Source organism: Balaenoptera musculus, chromosome 2, assembly GCF_009873245.2.
Source record: "Balaenoptera musculus isolate JJ_BM4_2016_0621 chromosome 2, mBalMus1.pri.v3, whole genome shotgun sequence".
Lineage (NCBI taxonomy): Eukaryota > Metazoa > Chordata > Mammalia > Artiodactyla > Balaenopteridae > Balaenoptera > Balaenoptera musculus.
The window spans coordinates 54,056,318-54,075,893 of record NC_045786.1 but is presented as its reverse complement, the minus strand read 5'-3'; the positions used below and the strand labels follow the sequence as shown (position 1 = coordinate 54,075,893).

Here is a 19,576-nt window from a genome sequence, read left to right as displayed (position 1 = left end):
AAAAATGCTTTGTTGAAACCCTTTGGGGAGTTTGGGGTAGTTTTGAACACGGGCTACCCGTTCTCCTTGCTTAGCCCTGCAATGAACTTTTCTCTGATCCAAACTCTGATGTTTTGGTTTGTTTGGCCTCACTGTGCGTCAAGCACATGAACTTGCATTCGGTAACATTAGGTCACGTATTAATAATACCACACAACAGTGGCAACCCGACACGCTCTCTTTGCAAAGTGAAGGTTGTTTATTGCTTGTTATGATTTTAACAGGCGAGACCCTACATAGGAACTATAATACCTACAGGTGGTCTTTACCAAATGCCTGCATAGAGTAGAATGTTGGAATGAATTTCGTGTGTGTGTGTGTATGTGTGTTTTCCCAGAGTTCTCACTTTCCCTTTCCTGGTGAAGCAGAGCCCACCCTCCCAGCGGTGGGATTGAGAGACAGACAGTGGGGATCTCTGCTGGGGCCGTGTGCGTGCCCGTCACCTCCCCTCACATCATCCACACCCGCCCAGGGTTCACTGTGCTCACACGCGTTTCCACTAGGGGAAAGCAAACATCACACATGTTGAAGAAAACCAATCAGACTGCATTTTCTTATAAAATGAGATGAAAAAATAAATCTAAACCCATCTCTCAAGTGTCTCTCTTCCTTAAACTTTTATATACGATAAAGCTCTTATTTTTCTTTTCAATATACTCTAGTTAGAAATTTTAAAAAATAAACTTTTTTTTTGGTACCTTTCATTTCCTGTGTTAGCCTTGGAAATATATAAAATACATCTCACTAGAACTCTTCTGTGCAAATAATAAACATAAATAATATTAACATCTATGTTATAAAAAAAGCATTTCGAGGTTTTCACCGCTGCCACCACCAGCTGTAGTCCCTGGAAGGAGGTCCTAGAAGTAGTCCATGGTCTGCCCACTCAAGCCTTGCAGGTCCTGGTCTGGCTGCGGGGGGCTGGGTAGGAACTCGCTGTCCCGCTTGTCCATCTGTAAACCACTTTGGGAGAACTGTAGGACGCTTCCCAGCCCGCTGACCAGAGAGAGGGAGGAAATCCAGTTGAGTGAGCTGAGGCTGGGCAGGCTGAAGATGGACGACAGGGCAGCTGCCCTGCTGGCACTTGTGGGTTTCATCTTGGGGTCCCCTGGACAGCCTCCCGGGATCACCTCCCCTGGTGAGGAGGACCCCGTGGTCTGGCTGCCCAGGCCTTCCAGCAGGGGGTCCTCCCTCAGAGACACGCCCATGTCCACCACGGTGGGCACCCCGCTGGCCTCTGGGGAGCAGGCCGGCTGTTGTGAGTGCCAAAACACCTGCGAGCTACAGTCCTGGGAGAAGGACCCCAAGGCACTGATGCTCCTCTGTTCTGACGGTTCCGTCCTCGGTTCTCCTGGGAGGTGTCCCTGAGCAAAGGTCTCTTTGGGAGCCCTGAGTTTCCTGGGGGACCTTCTGACCAACTGGCGTCCCAGCTGCAGTTGGGTGGGGAAAAGGCTCCCCTGCAGGGCTTTGAAAAACAATCTGGAAAGAACATATAGAACACAGTCAGCTATTGCTGCAGTGGGGCCTTTGAGCTTCTGAGACTCAAACAGTACAGGAACACAACAAAGGAGAATACTGTCAGAGCCCACGTGGGACCCAAAGGCCACTGTCCCTGATACCCACCTGGGCAGCAGCGCGGCGACGGGTGCTATGAGACAAATGAAGTAAAACACAGGGTCGCCCATTAACGTCTGCATGGTCCAATAGGGGTTGGATGGAGGGTAGCACATTGCACAGGAAGCATTATAAATCAAAGCCACAGTGAAAAATAAAAGGATACTGAAGCCACAAGCCATCCAGTTGAGCCAGGTCTGAGGGGGAAAAAGAAAGACAGGGCTTTTATCTCAACAAAAATGCAGTGGTCCTCTGCAAGCGGAGGATGTAAGAGGGCGTAGTGGGAACAGGGTGGTCGGTGGGGCGTGGAGCCTTGAGAACTGGTGGACCGGCCTGAACACAAGTGGGGAGATGGAAGTCAGGTGCCAAGGGAAGGAGGGGGAAGGAGAGCTGGGGTGGAGGGGCTTGGTCAGGCAGGTGCCCAGTGCTGCCCGGGACAAGTGCTGCTCCCACACCCTGGGCTTGCGTGGGCATGGCCGGCCTGTGCATCTGCTTTTGTTCTCATCACAGTGAGGCCAGCTTTGCAGTCCCCCCCAGCCCCCAACTCAAAACTCTGCTCAATCTCACAGAATGTGCACGGAAGTGAGCAGATCGCAGACCAGCCCCCTTCTGGATCAGGCCCACAGCTCTCACCCAGGTCTTGGTTTCTATACCCAGGTGCAGGAGGAAGGTGAACAGCGCGATGGTGGTGATGGGGGTCCCCCAGGTGAACATGTCTGTGTCTGAGTCGTGGTAGGCCTGAAAGACAGCGAGGTCCTGTGTCTGTGTGTCGCCAGATAAAGGTGGTGGGAAAAGCTGGGCCAGGTGCCAACTTACCAAATAGGGAATGAAAAAACACACGAGGCTCTGGAAGGCAGCATCAGCCATGTTCAACCAGAACGTACGAGGCCGATATTCCTGAGACACAAAAACAAGCACGGAGATTACAGGAAAGGCCTCATCTCTTCAAATGGTTTTCCGTCACCTATGGGGGCCATGAAGGCACAAGTCAAGCACCCCAGGGACACCTGCTAATTCAGGACCTTGGAGAGGGAGATCCTGGAGTGTGAAGGGCTGGTGAAAAAACACTACAGAAAGGCCTGCAGGGGCACATGAGGCTGAGTAAGTCACTGCGAGCATTTGTGCCCAAAAGGCCTGCTACAGCATTCTCAGTCAACAGCAGAAAGATGAAAACGCTTTCTAAATCCCATAAGGAATTTCCCTAGATAGGGACTAGTGCATGAAACTCCGGCATCTGCCCCAACCTGAGCCGTCTACTTTGTCAGGGCTTTGCTTCCCTCCGTTGGTGGACCCGCTAGAATATTTCTTAAAAGTGGGTTATTTTAAAATTAGATCATGGGTGTTTCCTAATGTTAAAATCAAAAAGCTGCCTACCATGGGCAAAAAATGACTTTGAAATGGACTAATCAAGTCTTCCTTATCTGGATGCTCCAATCTGTATTTGGCCCTGCAGAACTCTGAGCTGCTGGTGCCAGCGGTGACAAGCAGAGGCTCTCCTCATCTACCTGACCCTCAGCAACCCCTACCTACCCCAGGCTGCCTGTGGGGAAGTCAACTCTTCAGTAAATCAGTTCCGAATGAGAGACCATTGTGGGAGATGCGAGGATCCGTTCCCTGGGCACTCGTATAATACTTCCAACCAGCCCAAGAGCAGCACTCACAGGGCTTTCTTTAATGGCCAGCTAGGAACAGCTGGTAATTAGCATGTCAATCTATGTGATGCATTGATGTAAACATGTATTTTACATCATCTGTTTGTGTTCACTTGTTCTTCCCAGGGTTTCCCTATGGGTTTATTTTCCCATTAATCCCCATTCAAAGGAAATCACATTTCTTTGGGGGTGTTTTAGAAAAATCTCTGCTCTGCCTGCAGTCATCCCACGTGACCTTGACTTAGATTCCAAATGGGATTTCCTTGGGGTCCTGGAGACTCCTGGTGTAAAGACAGTTTTCACCTCAGTATACTTTTTAAAAAAATCTTCCTTTTTTTTTTTTCCCCCAAAAAGCTTTAGGTAAATTGATATACAAAACCCACACACTTTTAATGTACACATTTCTATGGGTTTGGGCACATACATACACCCCTGATACCATCACCACAACCAATCAACTCTCTACTTAAATAAATGCATTGCAGTCAAGAGACAGAATTCATTGTTTTCCGCCCACTGGTCAGATTCTAGAATTTTAATTGTTTGTTCCGCAGTGTCCATTTTTTTTCTTGGAAGATTTTATTTTTTAAATTTTATTGGAGTACAGTTGATGTATGATGTTGTGTTAGTTTCAGGTGTACAGCAAAGTGATTTATTTATACATATATATATTCTTTTTCAGATTCTTTACCCATATAGGTTATTACAGAATATTGAGTAGAGTTCCCTGTGCTATACAGTAGGTCCTTGTTGGTTCTCTATTTTATGTATGGTAGTGTGTGTATGTTAATCCCAAGCTCCTAATTTATCCCTCCCCGCCAATGTTTCCCCTTTGGTAACTATAAGTTTGTCTTCGAAATCTGAGAGTCTGTTTCTGTTTTGTAAATAAGTGCATTTATATCATTTTTTAAAATTGGATTCCACGTGAGTGATATCATATGATATTTGTTCTTCTCTGTCTGCCCAGGGTGTCCATTTAAAGGCAGGTGTGGGGACCTGAACTTTCCAGGAGCTGGATGTGGAGCGTGGAGGGCCAGGAGATGGGGTGGGGGGAAGGGGGGCTTCACCTCCATGTTCTGGCCGGTCTTGTAGAGCTGCGGCTTGGTCAGCAGCACGTCAGCCGGCACGTCCTTGTCCAGCACCCCAGTCACAAGCTGGGGAAGCGATGAGAAGAGCAGATTAAAGAAGATCAGATACCACTGGTCAATCATGGCAGACGCAGAGAAGCCACAGTAAAACTGGAACCAAAACAGGAGGCCCACGAACATCTGTGATCAAGGGAAGAGTGGGAAAAAGCAATTCTCAGCTGCCCTGCAGAATCTCGTCCAAGGGAGCTGAGGGCTTTGCAGCGTCTGACTGTAAAGACTAAATTTATAGGCAGAAATTGTCTCCAAAGACAGCCCTCACTTTGGTGCCCTCTGTCTCTCCCTCCCCCTCCTCCTCCCTCCTCTATCCCTCGAGCATCAAAGACCAGCACTGGGAGCTGGGAATTCCCACCAACAACCCTTGGAGGGATGGAGTCTTGGGCCCAAATGCCACAGATCGTAAGAGAAAACAAAACAAAGGTCTGGCAGGGTCTAGGGTGGCTCCCATCTCAAGAGGGCTGGCTGGATACATCACCCATCATGAGGCTTCTTTCCTTGTGCCCCTCTCTGTGACACTAAACCAAACCTACCTGGGCTAAACCCTGGATCCTGCCTCCCTCTTTTAATGAGGAACAGTGTGCAATTATTGACTCGCATGGAGGGGAGGACACACACAAGCATGGCGGTAAAGTTGATGGTGACACCAACATCGCTGCCTTTACTGAGCCCTGGCATCTGCCGGGCACTGTTGGTGGGTGAGCTACAGGCATTATCGCTGGTCCCTACAGCTACACTGAACAGGAAAATGAGGTCCAGAGAGGTGGAAGAGCCTCCTCCCATGCGCAGTAGGAGGAGCTGGGTGGACCTCTTCCCACTATTACTTGATCACTGAACATCCGTGGCCTGATGTTATATGGGGCGCATGGCAGGTTAGCAATTGCAAAGCATTCCTACACTTATTAGCTGTGCAACCTGGCACAGACCATTTAGCCTCTCTCTGCCTCAGTGACCTTGTCCATGAAATAGGCACACCCATGGTACTTGGCTGAGGGGTTGTGGTGAAGATTAATGACTAATGCACCTTCAAGTACTCACAAGAGCTTCCTGCACACTGAGATGCTCATCAGTGGTTTGTGGTCGTTACTGTCAGCAGGACAGCTATTTCCTTTGTTTGAGGCTCAAGCAGGGCCAGTGTGCTCACCCCATTTAGAGGAAAGTAAACTGAGGTCCAAGATGTCAAACGACTGGACTATGGTCATTGTATGAGTAACAAACCCAACTTGTTCAACCACTCGTGACCTGGAGGAGCCATGGGGGAAGAACATTCTCTGCTGTGCACCGCATACAACGGCCTGGGTGTGGGTTCTGGAGCTGCCACTGCCCACGTTTCTGACCTTGACACCGTCACTTAACCTCTTTGAGCTCGGGTTTCTTGACCTGAAAATGGCTTGTTCCAAAGATCAGAAAAAATGATAGTCTACACTGATATCACCTCTAATGACACAGATCCTCCAGGACTTGTTTCAATCTATGACTTAATGCAACTTTTCCCCTCCACCCTGAAAACTGACAAACTTGGCTTTTTCTCGACTTTCTTCCCTTTTTCACACCCACGCCTGCTTTTCTTTCTCCCACCTCCTCAGGCACAGCCTAATGAGTCATCAGTGAGCAAGTGGAGTCAGACAAAGAGGAGGAAAAGTACTTAGATACCTGAGACTTTTTTTTTTTTACTGCAGTACCCAAAAGCCTTCTCCCCAAACCACTGTTGCTATGGAAACTTTTCTTCTTTGCTCTTTACTGGAAGGAAGGCCAACTTATTCCTAAAACTAATGAATTTCTCACTTTGGGAGGCAGAGTGATTATCCTCGAATTTCTCAAGTAGATTAAGTACTTGTTAACAGAGGCTTTGCATCTTATACAGAATAAAAACAGGCACCCCTTCTCCTTCCTTGTCCCCTCCGTGAGGACAGATTCACCGTGGCAGGCAGGAGCCAGTGACCATTGCAGGCGGCCACTCTGGGCCTCATCTGCAACTGAAATATTGAATGCCATCCCCTCAATCTGAGAAATTTTCATTAGGAATTACAGAGAGCAGAGTTCAATTCCCGGGTTCCATTTTATTTTGTTTTCAGATAAAGAAAACAAAATCCACAGAAGGCAAATAACTCGCTCCAGATTGCACAGCTAATGAATGAAAGAAACAGGGCTAGGATTCCACCCTTCCCAGCCCCACTCACCTTTACTCAAAGCACCCTCCTACCCCTTTGGGAGCTGGGACCCTCCAGGTTTGCAACTGTGTGCTTGGTGGGGAGTGGGGGTGCTAGGGAAGCAATGCCAGGCAGTCAGAAAAAAGGAGAGTGATCTGACAAGGACAGGGACAGCATGGCACATCTTTGTGTGGACTGAGTCCCAGGCAGAACCCAATCTCAATTTATTTTCAGGACCTAACTTATAAAATTAGACATGCCATGATTGGTCCTGAATATCTGTATTAATTCGCTAGAAGACATTTCAAAAAAATGGGTGAGAGTGAGGAGGTGGGAGATGGGAAAAGAAAGGTGGGTCTAAGCCTCTGGAACAAACTATAAGAACATGCATAAGAGCTGTCCTGATGGTAGTTCAGAGTGAACATGGAGATTTAAAATGGAATTAGAAATAAACAAATAAACCTTTTAATTTATTTGATTTTGTTTCAGAAGACTACAGGATGATCTTGACTTTCGAGCTGCGGATTTCAGCAGGGTAGGTTTATGGGACTACTCTGCAGAGTCAGTTACCCCAAGAGTCAGTTACCCCAAGAGTTTACTTTGTCTCCTTGTTTGTACATTCAACCACAAGCTATCAGAGGCAAGACGGACAAGTAGCAATCCAGCAACTTCTCAGCAGAACGTCTATACCTCACTTACAAGTAGGGTAGGGTCCTGAAATGGCCATGTGGTCCATCCTGGAGGACTATGGCTGCCATACAGCTGTCTGCCAAGGACATAGTAGTGAAAGAACTAAGAATTAAATGTTAGGGTCAACAGGGAAAGGACCAGGGCCCTGGATCAGAGTCCCTGGAGAGACAGAACTGTCCTGAGCCAGCCAGGTCCGGGAATGCCCTAACTGAAGGGTCAACTACAGACTGAGCTGGCCGGAGAGGGCGCCTGCTGGCATCCCCTTCCCACTGGCCCAGGGTGGGCGCATTTTTTTTCCGATTGTTTCTACTTTATTAAATCTGGACCCCAAAGCTTCAATGCCATAATTGCTATATCAAAGCCCATCTGTATCTGAATAAACAATTTTCTATGAAATCAGTTTAGGTCACAATCAAATTTTTATCATTCCACATACTTCATTGACTGGTTCTGAACAATCTTTTCTTTTTTTAAATAATTAATTAATTAATTTTTGGGCTGCATTGGGTCTTTGTTGCTGCGTGTGGGCTTTCTCTAGTTGCAGCAAGCAGGGGCTACTCTTCGTTGCAGAGCATGGGATTTCTCATTGCGGTGGCTTCTCTTGTTGCAGAGCATGGGCTCCAGGTGCGTGGGCTTCAGTAGTTGTGGCTCGTGGGCTCCAGTAGTTGTGGCACGGGGGCTCAGTAGTTGTGGCTCGCGGGCTCTAGAGCACAGGCTCAGTAGTTGTGGCGCACGGGCTTAGTTGCTCCACAGCATGTGGGATCTTCCCGGACCAGGGCTCGAACCCGTGTCCTTTGCATTGGCAGGTGGATTCTTAACCACTGCACCACCAGGGAAGTCCCTGGACAGTCCATCTTAATCCTGGATTTACAAGTGAAATTATTTTATTTGCATATCTATTGAGATGGTGCAGTGGACTAGGTGTTGTAGTAGAGTGTAGTAAGTTGTAGCAGAGTGTCAATGTCTAGTGCGCAAGTACTCTGAATAGAAAACTATGGTAAAATGTGACGATGCCTATGGTTGACAAATACAGAAGCAACAATGCAGCCATAGGAGTATGTATACTCATGTCAGCCAGGGCTACGAGGAAAGGCTTCTCAAAGACTGCTCAGTATCAGGATTACAGCCTGGCTGAGTCCTCTCATGCTAACCCAGGACTGCCAAATCACACTCCTGCTCATCTTCTGATCCCCTGCCTGCTCTGGAGAGAGCACCAATCAGAGCACTCCTGTCTGTGGGCACCTCGGCAGACCACTCCTTAGAGACCAAGGGACAGAGTGGTCAAGGGCTTGGAAGCTGGAGTCAGATGGATGGGGGCTGAATGCAGCCTCAGCCACTCACTGGCTGATGACCTCATGCAAACCCCTGGACCTCGTGGTCATTCTACTTCTTATTATAAAGCTCCAAGTGGATGTTCTCCTTGGATCTACCTGTCTCCATCCTCAGAGGTGCAGGTGAGTTAAGACTTCTGAGCCTGCAGGGTACAACACCAGGCCAGGCCTGGGGAAAATCCACAAAGGTCAAGGAGGGTGGGACCAATGGGAGGCTGTGGGGTAGCCCTCCGGCCACGTTCAGGTGATGGTCCTGTGAATCTCAGGCCTTTCACATCAAAAATCCTCGACACCGGCACCAAATACGTACTGTGTTTTTGTAGAAGAAGTACAGCACCATGTTGGCAAGTCGGGAATAGCACCAATGTCCATGAACGATTAAGAGCCTCTCAAGGTATCGGAATTTGGGCACCGCGAAGTCGCTGGCCATCACTGCCTTGAAAGGGAGAGAGTTCCCGTTACTGGTGCCACTTCACTGCGCCTAAGGTCTGTCTCATCTCCCCCCAAATACAAGGCACAACATGGACGGAGAAATCCAGTCTGAGCTGGCTGTACCACCATCTCCCTGATGAACGCCTGCATTTAAGAAAAATCCAATCTCAACAACACTCTAGTTTAGGGATATCGCCCTAGAGGACTCATTTAAGATTTCAAATATATGTAATTGATGGATTTTTAAAGTTTTTGCTTTTTCTTTTCCATACATTTCTGCTTATCTTTGAGGGTTATTCCACATAAAAATGTTAAGTCTGCTTTTCAAATTTTATGGACTTCCTTAAATAACACCTGGAAAAGAGTAGGTGATGATGTTGTCCCATCTGTGCAACAGAATAACATCGTTATGCATGACAGAAAAGAATGAAGCCTTAGAATGTCTGCTTTATGAACCCAAACACAAGGATCTGAAAGCAAATAGTGTCTTTACCCCTCTTCCTGTCAACATGTAGGAGTCAAGGGTTTTGTGCATCTTTTCTTCCTTCCTTCATTTATTCCATGATTCATCCTCTCAAAAATCATGTATTAAGACCCTCCAGTTGCCAGGCATAGACTTGGAGGTAGACACCATCACACAGGGTCCCTGTCCTCACTGGAGTCAGTCTAAAAACTCAAAGGGTTGTTGTTAAACAGAGTTAAGGAGAGGCCTAGGAGGTCTTTGAGAAGCAGCCCCGACCCTTGAGAACTGCAGATAGACCCCTCCTTCCAGGCCCTACCTGATTCTCCAGCCTTTGGCCACAACTTTCCACCTCCACACCCCAAACACACTGCTTGTTCCTCCGTCAAGGGAGCCTCCCCAATGCTCCCAGCTGGGTTAGAGCCTCCCGTCACATCCTCAACAGGGAAACTAGTGTTTCTCTTTCACAGCACTCACTACAATTATGACTACTGGTGTAAGTTTAAAATACTTCTCTGTCTTCCCTCTCTGGTCTTTCTGAACATCCCGTGAAAGCCAGGACGGTAGATATTGTGATCACCCTGCAGCCCTAGTTCCCAGTCAGTGCTTGGCCCATGGGGTACTCAACAAACATGGTTGACCAGAAGACTCTACAAAGACTGAGCATCTCAGAGCTACAGAATCTCCTTGGTTCCCTCTGTCTCCCTGCCCTGGACACCCTTCCCACCTTGGCTGAGCTGGGGAGCTGCAATCACCCTCACTCTTCCTCAGGGATTCAGCTTGGACTCCTCGGGTCCCTGCAGCCACAGCGCCCCACACAGTGCATCTCCCAGAGAGCTCCGCACAATGTCCCTTTGCTTATCAGACTGACTAACATGCAAACAGGGCCACATTCCCCTGGGTAACCTGAGCCCTTAGAGCAGTAAGAAAAAGTGTCCAGTCTTACTGCCATCTTACATAATGTGCCCTCAAAAAAGAAGTATAGCTTTAAACAATACAGAAGCATCCAGTTACAACCCACGCAGAAGTCACGTCCACTCAAAGCCAAGTCTCAATAGGAGCCCTACAGCTTGGCTGATCCCCATACCTCTTTCATGGCTCGTAGACCCCTCCAGTTCCTGCCCCGAGGCCATGCAGTGGGGGCAGCTCACGCCCCTCCTCACCCACATGCTCAACCTTAGAGACTCTGAGACAAAGTGGATTCATTGGGTGCATTTCTCTGCATACATGGTTTACAAGCACTGCCCTGGGTAGCTTTTCACTCTAGGAAATGAATGCAAAGGAGGCAATGCTGAAAAAATCAGAAGGAATTAACTATTTTGTTCATTCATTCAACAGATGTTTTTTGAGCTTCCCCCATGTACATGGCACCATGAAGAGGCAAGGATGAGTCCAAGCTGGGCTCTATTTTCAATTTCATGGAGGAAGAAAAATGTACAATAAGGTAACACAAGTCAGAGGAGGGGCAGGAGGAGAGTAAGAAGGTGCTGAGGATGGGCCCGAGATGGAGCGACCGTGCTTCTGGCTCAGGACTTTCCATCTTACTGCGATTTCAGTGTCAAGTGAGAAAATCAACAAGCCTGCACAAGCATGGCACATGAGTGCTCAATAGCTAATTACTGACTGAATGCATCAATGAGATCGACCAATGACCAAACAGTGACCAACATCCTGATTTTTAAAAGAAGACAACTGGATAGATTGTTCCTGAAAGTCTCCACCAAGTTAAAAAATACTGTGACTCAAAGTTAATCAAATGTCGGCAACTGTTATAATGTTACATCCAAAAGAAGTACATCTTTTTTCTTCTGGATTTTTTTTTTTTTTTTTGATGTGGACCATTTTTTTTTAAGTCTTTATTGAATTTGTTACAATATTGCTTCTGTTTTATGTTTTTGGTTTTTTTGGCCACAAGCCATGTGTGATCTTAGCTCCCCGACCAGGGATCAAACCCACACCCCCTGCATTGGAAGGTGAAATCTTAACCACTGGACCGTCAGGGAAGTCCCAAGAAGTACATTTTTAATGAACTCATTTGTTCATTGTCTGGATCACATGTCAGGAACCAACACAGTGGCAAATGAAAAATGCAGAAATAAATTTTCACATGAGCAAGGATGGCTGCACTCCATCTTTATAGTGACACCAGGATACAACAGTCCTACAGCAAAGTCCATTCTTCAAATGGTATCACTAATGTTCAGGAGCAGTAAAAAATGCCTTCGAGGGACGAACCATTGACAGCCAGAGGAAGGCGATGACTCACCGTGCCTCGCTCCATCCCACCTTTTCACAGAAATACACTTATAGACACATTCACTGCACATGGCTTCATAAACATGAAGAGCCACCTGCCACCTGGTATCCTACCACTGGCTTAGCAGGAGAGCACCAGTTGTACTGAAGTCCAACCCTTTAGCTCTGCGGCACAGAGCCCACAAGAAGGCCAGCACAGCTCACAGTGTGAGGACCCCTTGGTCACCCAGGACAGCCCCTTTGGTCTTTACCTGCATGCCCTCCTGGCCTGAGAGTCCCACGCCCACATCTGCCACCTGGATCATGCTGACGTCATTGGCTCCATCTCCTAGAAACAGCACGGGCAGGAAGAATCATTTGAGTTGAGATGCACAGAATCAAATCAGCTTGATGGATCATCATGGGGTCCCCGTGAGCTGGGTCCTGTGAAGGGTCCTGGGGAGGAGTGAGGAAGAGGCAGTGCAGAGTGCCTTGGGGGAGCCAAGTTATGCAGCCAGAAAGAGCCTAGTGGGAGGCTTGCACTCACCAGCCACACCAGGAGGTATTTCCAAAAGCGGTGGCCAGCGTGTCCCTTTCCAGTTAGTACACGTTCCAAGCTACTGGCTCATACACCAGTAGAGCCCTTCACGTGGCATCCAGCACAGGGAGAGATATGACCACCACCTTCATTGCTGTTTCCTGAGCCACTCCAGACTTTGTTACACGTCAGTCAAGGCTACTCCAATTCATACTCAGGTGAGTGGTTTTCTAAACTGAACGAAGGAGGTTAAACTCTGCCCAAACAAACTGTGGAGCTCTTTTTGCACACCAATGTCCAGCTAACTTGTTAGCTACCGTGCCCACCCTTGGGCTCTCTGAGCATGTGATAAAGGAAACCGTCTACTTATTCAGTCACAGAAAATGTGTAGGAATACAGGGTATAGGTCAGAGCTCTGGACACCTTTAGGGAAAGGCAAGCAGAGACTTAAAGTCATTGTCATTCAGTGATAGTGACCGTTCTTGGAACAGGGCAGCAGAAGGGCCCACATCACCGAGTACCTCCCAAATTTCAAATATGCAAAAAGTGTAGATACATAAAGTTGGAGGATCTCAGACCATGGCTATAGGACATCTCTCCCTTGTGATTCCTCTGTTCTTTATTGCACTGGGTCCAACAAGGGTGATGAGTCAATATTTGTCAAATTGAAATTCTGTAAAGCAATAACCTCTGCAACTTTTTCCAGAACGTCCCATTGAAAATGAGATATGTAGACAATGATGTTCTCTGGATTATTAACCGCTGGATGCCCAGGACTAGGTCATATCCATGCTTTAATTCATAGAAAGAAATGAACTAACGTTGATTGGTCCTTACTTTCCCTTTCCCTTTTGAGATTCTATTTTGTTTTTTCTTTTCTTTCTAACCAGCCAAGCTTTACCTCCGTTTTCCTAAATGAATGCCACACATCAGTGATTCAGTGGCTGAGCAGGCACTGACCAGACAGTGAAAATGTGCTTTATCATTCAGGTCTTACACCAGCCCCACTGGGGGGCACTGTCCTCACGTTACACAGGAGCAAAATTATCGGTAAGGGTGCAGACCCAGCCTGCAGACTCCTCAGCTTCTCCCTCCAACACTTGCTCAGACAGCCCGAGCCCTAAAGGCCCCTCCAGGCACACGAGGGCAAAGGTGGTCCTGAGACAGCCTCCCTGAGGAGGGGCCACCCCCAGAAGAGCTGCCTGTCTTACCTCAGCCTGAACTAAGGGGCCACAGATGAACACACACTCACTCCCCTTAGCAGTTACCATGGCCCTGGGGATGTGTAGGGCCGTCTCCATGACGACCATGCTAAGGCCATCCCCCACGGACTGGGCTCAACACCGGCCTCAACTATCCTGATGAGGTGTCCTGTATGACAGGGTGGCAATCCCTACGTCATCAAGGAGGGGCTGTCACAGACCTTTCGTAGAACATACAGTAACTATTAGTGATTGGTGAGGATGCTTTATTTCAGAGCCAACTCTCACCCCGGTGTGCATTCTATATGCAGGGAAAACAAACTGTTTGATATTGGGGGATCCCGGGGATCATATCATCTCTTTTCCTGGGCTACCTGCAGTCTCTCCCATCCCTCACCAGCAGGTGGCGCTGCCAAGTCCCTGAACCTCACTGGAGGCCGGACCTGTATCAGACATGGGGACACTCCCCTGGGGGAGACAGGTGAGCACCGTGCAGCACGGAAGAGGAGCCGAGAAGGCTCTCCAGACCAACAGTCTGCAAGGAAAAACCACCATTAGATGCACAGTCCTTAAGGAAATGATGCAAAATTTAGCAACTATTCAGACCTTAGGAGGGATTGTTCAAATTAGATGCTTGTCTTGAAACAAAGTTCAGCAGACAAGAAGCGATGGGAATTCTGATCACCATGGAGTCCCTGGGTCGTGCAGCATGATGAAGCTTTGGACTCCAGGTGGCTCACGGCCATTAGAAGCACCTGCAAAGGGCCTTCTTCCTAAGTTGGCCTGGGGTCGTGCTTAGTGTGCAGGGCTCCACTGTGGCCGAGGCTGCTGGACAGTAGTCTTCTGTCGCCCAGGAGACAGTAATAAGCTCCATCTTCTTCAACCACCATTGAATTACTGACTTCCTAATATGTAGCTATATCTGTTGCTAGTACATTTGGTGGCTTTCAAATCCAAGCTTTATATTTGGAACAGGCTGCCTGTTTCATTGTACCAGGTGTGATTTTATAAATAGAAAAAAGAGCAAGGAAGCGTTTTCCCATCCTATGGCATAGTGTGGAAGGGGCAGGAAATTCAAGATGCTTTGACAGGAAGCAGCTGCAGAGGTGGGGGCTGTTCGGCCTGGATACTTGCCTATGGCCAGAGTCATGGCCTTGAGCTTGCTCCTGACCAGCTTCACCACCATGCTCTTCTGCAGGGGAGTCGAGCGACAGCAAAGGACAGACCGGCACTGCTTAGCAAGGAAGAGGAATTTGTCCTCCAGGTTTCTCTCGAGGGCATAGGCCAGACTTCTCCCATCGATCACAAGGCTGGGGCTGGGGCCAGAGATGGCGGCTGCAGAGGGCGAGCAGAGGGGGGAGAAGCCCATGCTCACGCCGCCAGCGGTCTTCTCGGCGGCACTGTGGGGGGTCCTGGACTGCACATAGTGTAGGCACTGGTCCAGCAGGGCTGCACACGCCTCCTGAAATGGACACGAGAGGACGGTGCAGGTCACTCGGCCGCATCACAGACCAGGCTGCCCACACAACACATCTGAGAATCTCCAGGGACCCAGGCTGTAGGCTCTGCCCAGGAGGTGGCCCTCCTGAGCCTGGGAAGTCGGTAAAAGTGGATGACTTTCAACATGAAAGAATTTGAGTTGGTTTAGGGTTCCTATAAGACTCTACTTGATTCCAGTATACTGTGTAGAGGTTAGGACAAAGCATTTTCACTTCGGGAGGCCTGGCCAGACAGGCTGAGCTGCCGGCTAGTTAGGCTATGGGAGCTTTCCAGGCACTTCCCCATGGTCCTCAGAGGCCCTTACTCAGCCCTTCTTGTTTCCTAGTGAGGTACCAACAAAAGCTTCTGTTGTGATTAGCTCCGAAAGAAGTGTAATCAGTGTCTCCCTAAGCTCAGGAAAATGAAGTTTAAAAAAAAGCCTCATTACTGAGGCTTTGAATTGACAGTGCCCTTCCAAAGCTGTATCTGAGTTCCAGAAAGAATAGGGAAACTTCCTGGGGAACCTGCAAGGTCAGGGGACAGAGGCATAGGAGGGAAAAGTGTTTCCAAGAATGAACACACTCCAGGGAACTGAAGTGGTTCCTGGTCCTCCACGGATGGACAATGAGCCCCCAGGTTAGTGAGCAGCTTCCTACAATGCACTGTGGGAATCCAGGTGTGTCTGACAAGCACTTAACTGAGGACCTTTTACATCGAGGAAAATGAGTGAGACTGGAGAAAAGAAGACCAAGAAGACGCAGCTGTTGGCCTTGAGTGATGAGCAGGCAGCCGGACACACACACACACCCATGACCACAGCAAGTCACTGACCAGCATGTGCAAAGTGTCCCTGGATACAAGGAGGGGAAAACTTGCTTCCAGGCAGGGCTGGGAGTGGTGGTGACTGGGAAGGCCTCGCAGAGAATGCGGGACCTCATTGCAGGTATACCATGGATGCCCTGGTCCTAGCACAAGGCACTGACAAGGTAGGATGGAGCAAGCACGCCCTGCCTCCCCTACAGGTGCAGCTGTGGCACCTGGACAGATTCATAGAGCCACTTTGAGTACTCAGAGTAAACAGTAGCTGTCAGGCTGGGGAAGAAGACCGGCATTCTAAACACACTGAACCACAAGGTTTCCACTGTCACTCTGGCAGGCCCTCACCTGGACCCAGGTGTCACGGAAGCTGGAGGTGGGCACCGAGGCAGGGACAGAGAAAGCTCCAGCTCTAGAAGCCCTCTACTTCTGGCTTGAGGAGCGGAAAAGAGAACTTCCAATGCTTAGAGAAAATGGAGGAAACCCCATTTTTACTTATTTTTTCCTCTATTCTCTTGAACCCAGCCCCAGGCAATTTTGCTCTGTGGGCAGCAGTAGGAACAACAGTGGTAGCACAGCCATCTGTTGCTGGGGACTCTGAGGGAGGTGGTCCTTCCTTCCTATCAGAGCAGCTGTGGCCCCAGGACAGCAAGGCAACGACTGCCCTCCTTTCTGTCTGTCCTGCCACCACTTGGCCCTGAAAGTCGGTGCAGAAGTACAAAGCAGATCAAGGTAACTCAAACCCCAGCTTTCATGCCAGAGGGACTCCCAGAGAATCAGAAAGTACTGGAAAAATTGTCAGGAGGGGGGAGCTTGGCAAAAATGTGAGACAGATTCTAACAGCTTGGCAAAGGCCAAACAAAACTGACATTGAAATCAACACCCCAAGGCTGTTCAGAGCCTGCAGGCTGCACCCAAGAGGACTGATATCCTGCCTTAAAAAAATCCACATTCTCCAAATTTAAAATGATCAGAGTGCCATTCAAAATACCCACAACATAACTCCAAATTTATTAGCATATAAAGAGCTAGGAAATTTTCAGTGCCTGTGGTAAAAGACAATCAAGCCAATGTCAAGATGACACACATACTGCAATTACCTGACAGACTCTGAAGCAGCCATTATAAAAGTGTTCCAAGAAGTAAGAAAAAATTCTAGAAATGAATAGAAAGGAAGTCTCAGCAAAAAACAGAAGATATAAAGAGGAATCAAATAAAAATTTTAGAACCCCCAAAACACATTAATGAAAATGAAAAGCTCACTGGATTCCATTTATGTGTCCATCATTGGATTACATAAGTAATTTACATAATTTCTCCGTGCTCAAGGAGGGGGATTATAACCCCCACACTCTCTGTGAGCTGTGCACAGTGACTTCCTTCCAGAGAGGACAGTGTGAGAATTAGTTTACGGGGGAGAAACCTGACAAAATTAACATCCACAGTGATACGTCATGTTGATAGAATGTGCTCTTGATATGATGCGATGAAATGGTGAAAATGGCCCTTCGTCTGTGGTCTTCTTCCCCAAAACTCATAACTTTAATCATGAGAAAGATATCAGACAAATTCCCATGTAAAGACATTCTACGAATCACCTGAATGTATCTATCCTCAAAACTGTCAAGGTCATCAAAAATGAAGAAAGTCTGAGAAACTGTTATAGCCAGTAAGAGCCTAAGGAGACATGATGACTAAATGTAATGTGGATCCTGGGGACTACCCTGGTGGTGGTCCAGTGGTTAAGAATCCTCCTTCCAATGCAGGGGACGTGGGTTCGATCCCTGGTCGGAGAACTAACATCCCACATGCCGTGGGGCAACTAAGCCCGTGCACCACAACTACTGAGCCCGTGTGCTCTAGAGCTCACGCGACACAACTAGAGAGCCTGTGTGCCTCAACTACTGAGCCCATGCACGCTGGAGCCCACGTGCCACAACTAGAGAGCCTGCGTGCTGCCACTACTGAGCCCGCACACTCTAGAGCCCGAGCACCACAACCAGAGAGAAGCCTGTGTGCTGCAATGAAGAGCCCATGTGCCGCAACAAAAGATTCCACGTGCCGCAACGACGATCCCACGTGCTGCAACTAAGACCCAACGCAGCCAAATAAATAAATTAATTTAAAGAAAATGTAATGTGGGTTCTCAATGAGATTCTGGAAAACAAAAAGGACATTAGGTAAAAATTAAGGCAATCCGAATATAGCACAGATTTTAGTAAGTAACTGTATATCAATATCATATTATAAATTGTAAAGATGTTAATAATAGGCAAAATTATGTATAGGTGAAACAGTACTATTCTTCACAATTTTTTTGTAAATCTAAAACCATTCTATATAAAAAGTTTATTTTTAAAAAACCACTAAATGGGCTCAGTAGCAGAATGGAGATAACAGAAGAAAAAGTCAGTGATCTCAAAGACAGATCAAGAGAAATTATCCAATTTGAACAAGAGAGAAAAAAAAATTGAAAACTGAAGAGCACCTGTGGGACCCTTGAGAAAATAACAAAAGACCCAATATTCATGTCATCAGTCTTACAGAAGAAGAGGAGAAAGTGCAGTGCAGAAAAAGTATTTGATGAAATAATGGCTGAAAACTTACGAAATCTGGTGAAAGACATAACCCCACAGATTAAAGAATCTTAGCAAGTCCCAGATTATAAATCAAAAGAAATCCATGCCCAAACACACCGTAATGAAAGTGCTTAAAATTATAGACAAAGAAAAACATTGGAAAGCAGCCAGTTATAAATGATTCATTAGCTATGGGGTAATAATGATTCAAATGACTGTTGATTTCTCACTAGGTACCACAGTGAAATAAAGACATTCTCTGATGAAGAAAAGCAAGAGCATTTGCCACCAGTGGACCTACTCTAAAACATAGATAAAGGAAGTTCTTCCTAGAGAAGGGAAATTGTGCCACAAGGAAACCTGAAATAACAGAAATGGAAGAAGAACAACAGAAATTGTAAATATAATTTAATTTATGTAAATATAATTTATTTTAACTAAATATAATGGACCATTCTTTTCCTCTTGATTTCTTTAAAATATGCTTTTAGATTGAAAGCAAAAAATATAATATCTGATGAGGATTTCAATTCATGCAGTTGTAATATATGACACCTTCAACGTTAGGGGGAAGAGTAAGGGGCACGTGGAGTGGTAAGATTTCTTCATTCCATTGATTCTAAGTAGACTGTGACAACTTAAGTATGCATAGTGTAATCCTAGAAAATACACTAAAAAAGCTAAGTGATGGGGGCTTCCCTGCTGGCGCAGTGGTTGAGAATCTGCCTGCCAATGCAGGGGACATGGGTTCGAGCCCTGGTCTGGGAAGATCCCACATGCTGCAGAGCAACTAGGCCCGTGAGCCACAACTACTGAGCGTGCGCGTCTGGAGCTTGTGCTCCACAACAAGAGAAGCCACGATAGTGAGAGGCCCGTGCACCACGATGAAGAGTGGCCCCCACTTGCCACAACTAGAGAAAGCCCTCGCACAGAAACGAAGACCCAACACAGCCAAAAATTAATTAATTAATTAATTAAAATACTTATTAAAAAAAAGGCTAAGTGATGTCAAAACATAAGAGACAAATTAAAATGAAATACTAAAAAATGTTCAAATAACCCAAAAGAAGGTAGAAAAAGGAATGGAGGAACAAAAAACAGAGAATAATAAGAAAACAAAAGATAAAATAGTAGACTTGAATCCAAACATATTGATAATTATAATAAATGTAAATGATCTAAGCATACCAATTAAAAGGGACTGTCTGAATGTATGA

General features: G+C 47.1%; 1 protein-coding gene across 1 annotated transcript in view; it reads right to left on the bottom strand.

Moving 5' to 3' along the window:
- Positions 1–216: 216 nt before the first annotated feature.
- Positions 217–19,576, bottom strand: part of ATP10A (ATPase phospholipid transporting 10A (putative)) — a 177,775-nt gene continuing 158,415 nt past the window's right edge. The window contains 9 exon segments of the mRNA XM_036844164.1: positions 217–1,001; positions 1,004–1,518; positions 1,663–1,850; positions 2,287–2,391; positions 2,470–2,550; positions 4,373–4,573; positions 8,929–9,054; positions 12,018–12,094; positions 14,620–14,947. Of these exon segments, the coding sequence (XP_036700059.1) occupies positions 859–1,001; positions 1,004–1,518; positions 1,663–1,850; positions 2,287–2,391; positions 2,470–2,550; positions 4,373–4,573; positions 8,929–9,054; positions 12,018–12,094; positions 14,620–14,947 (1,764 nt within the window). The 3' untranslated portion in view covers positions 217–858.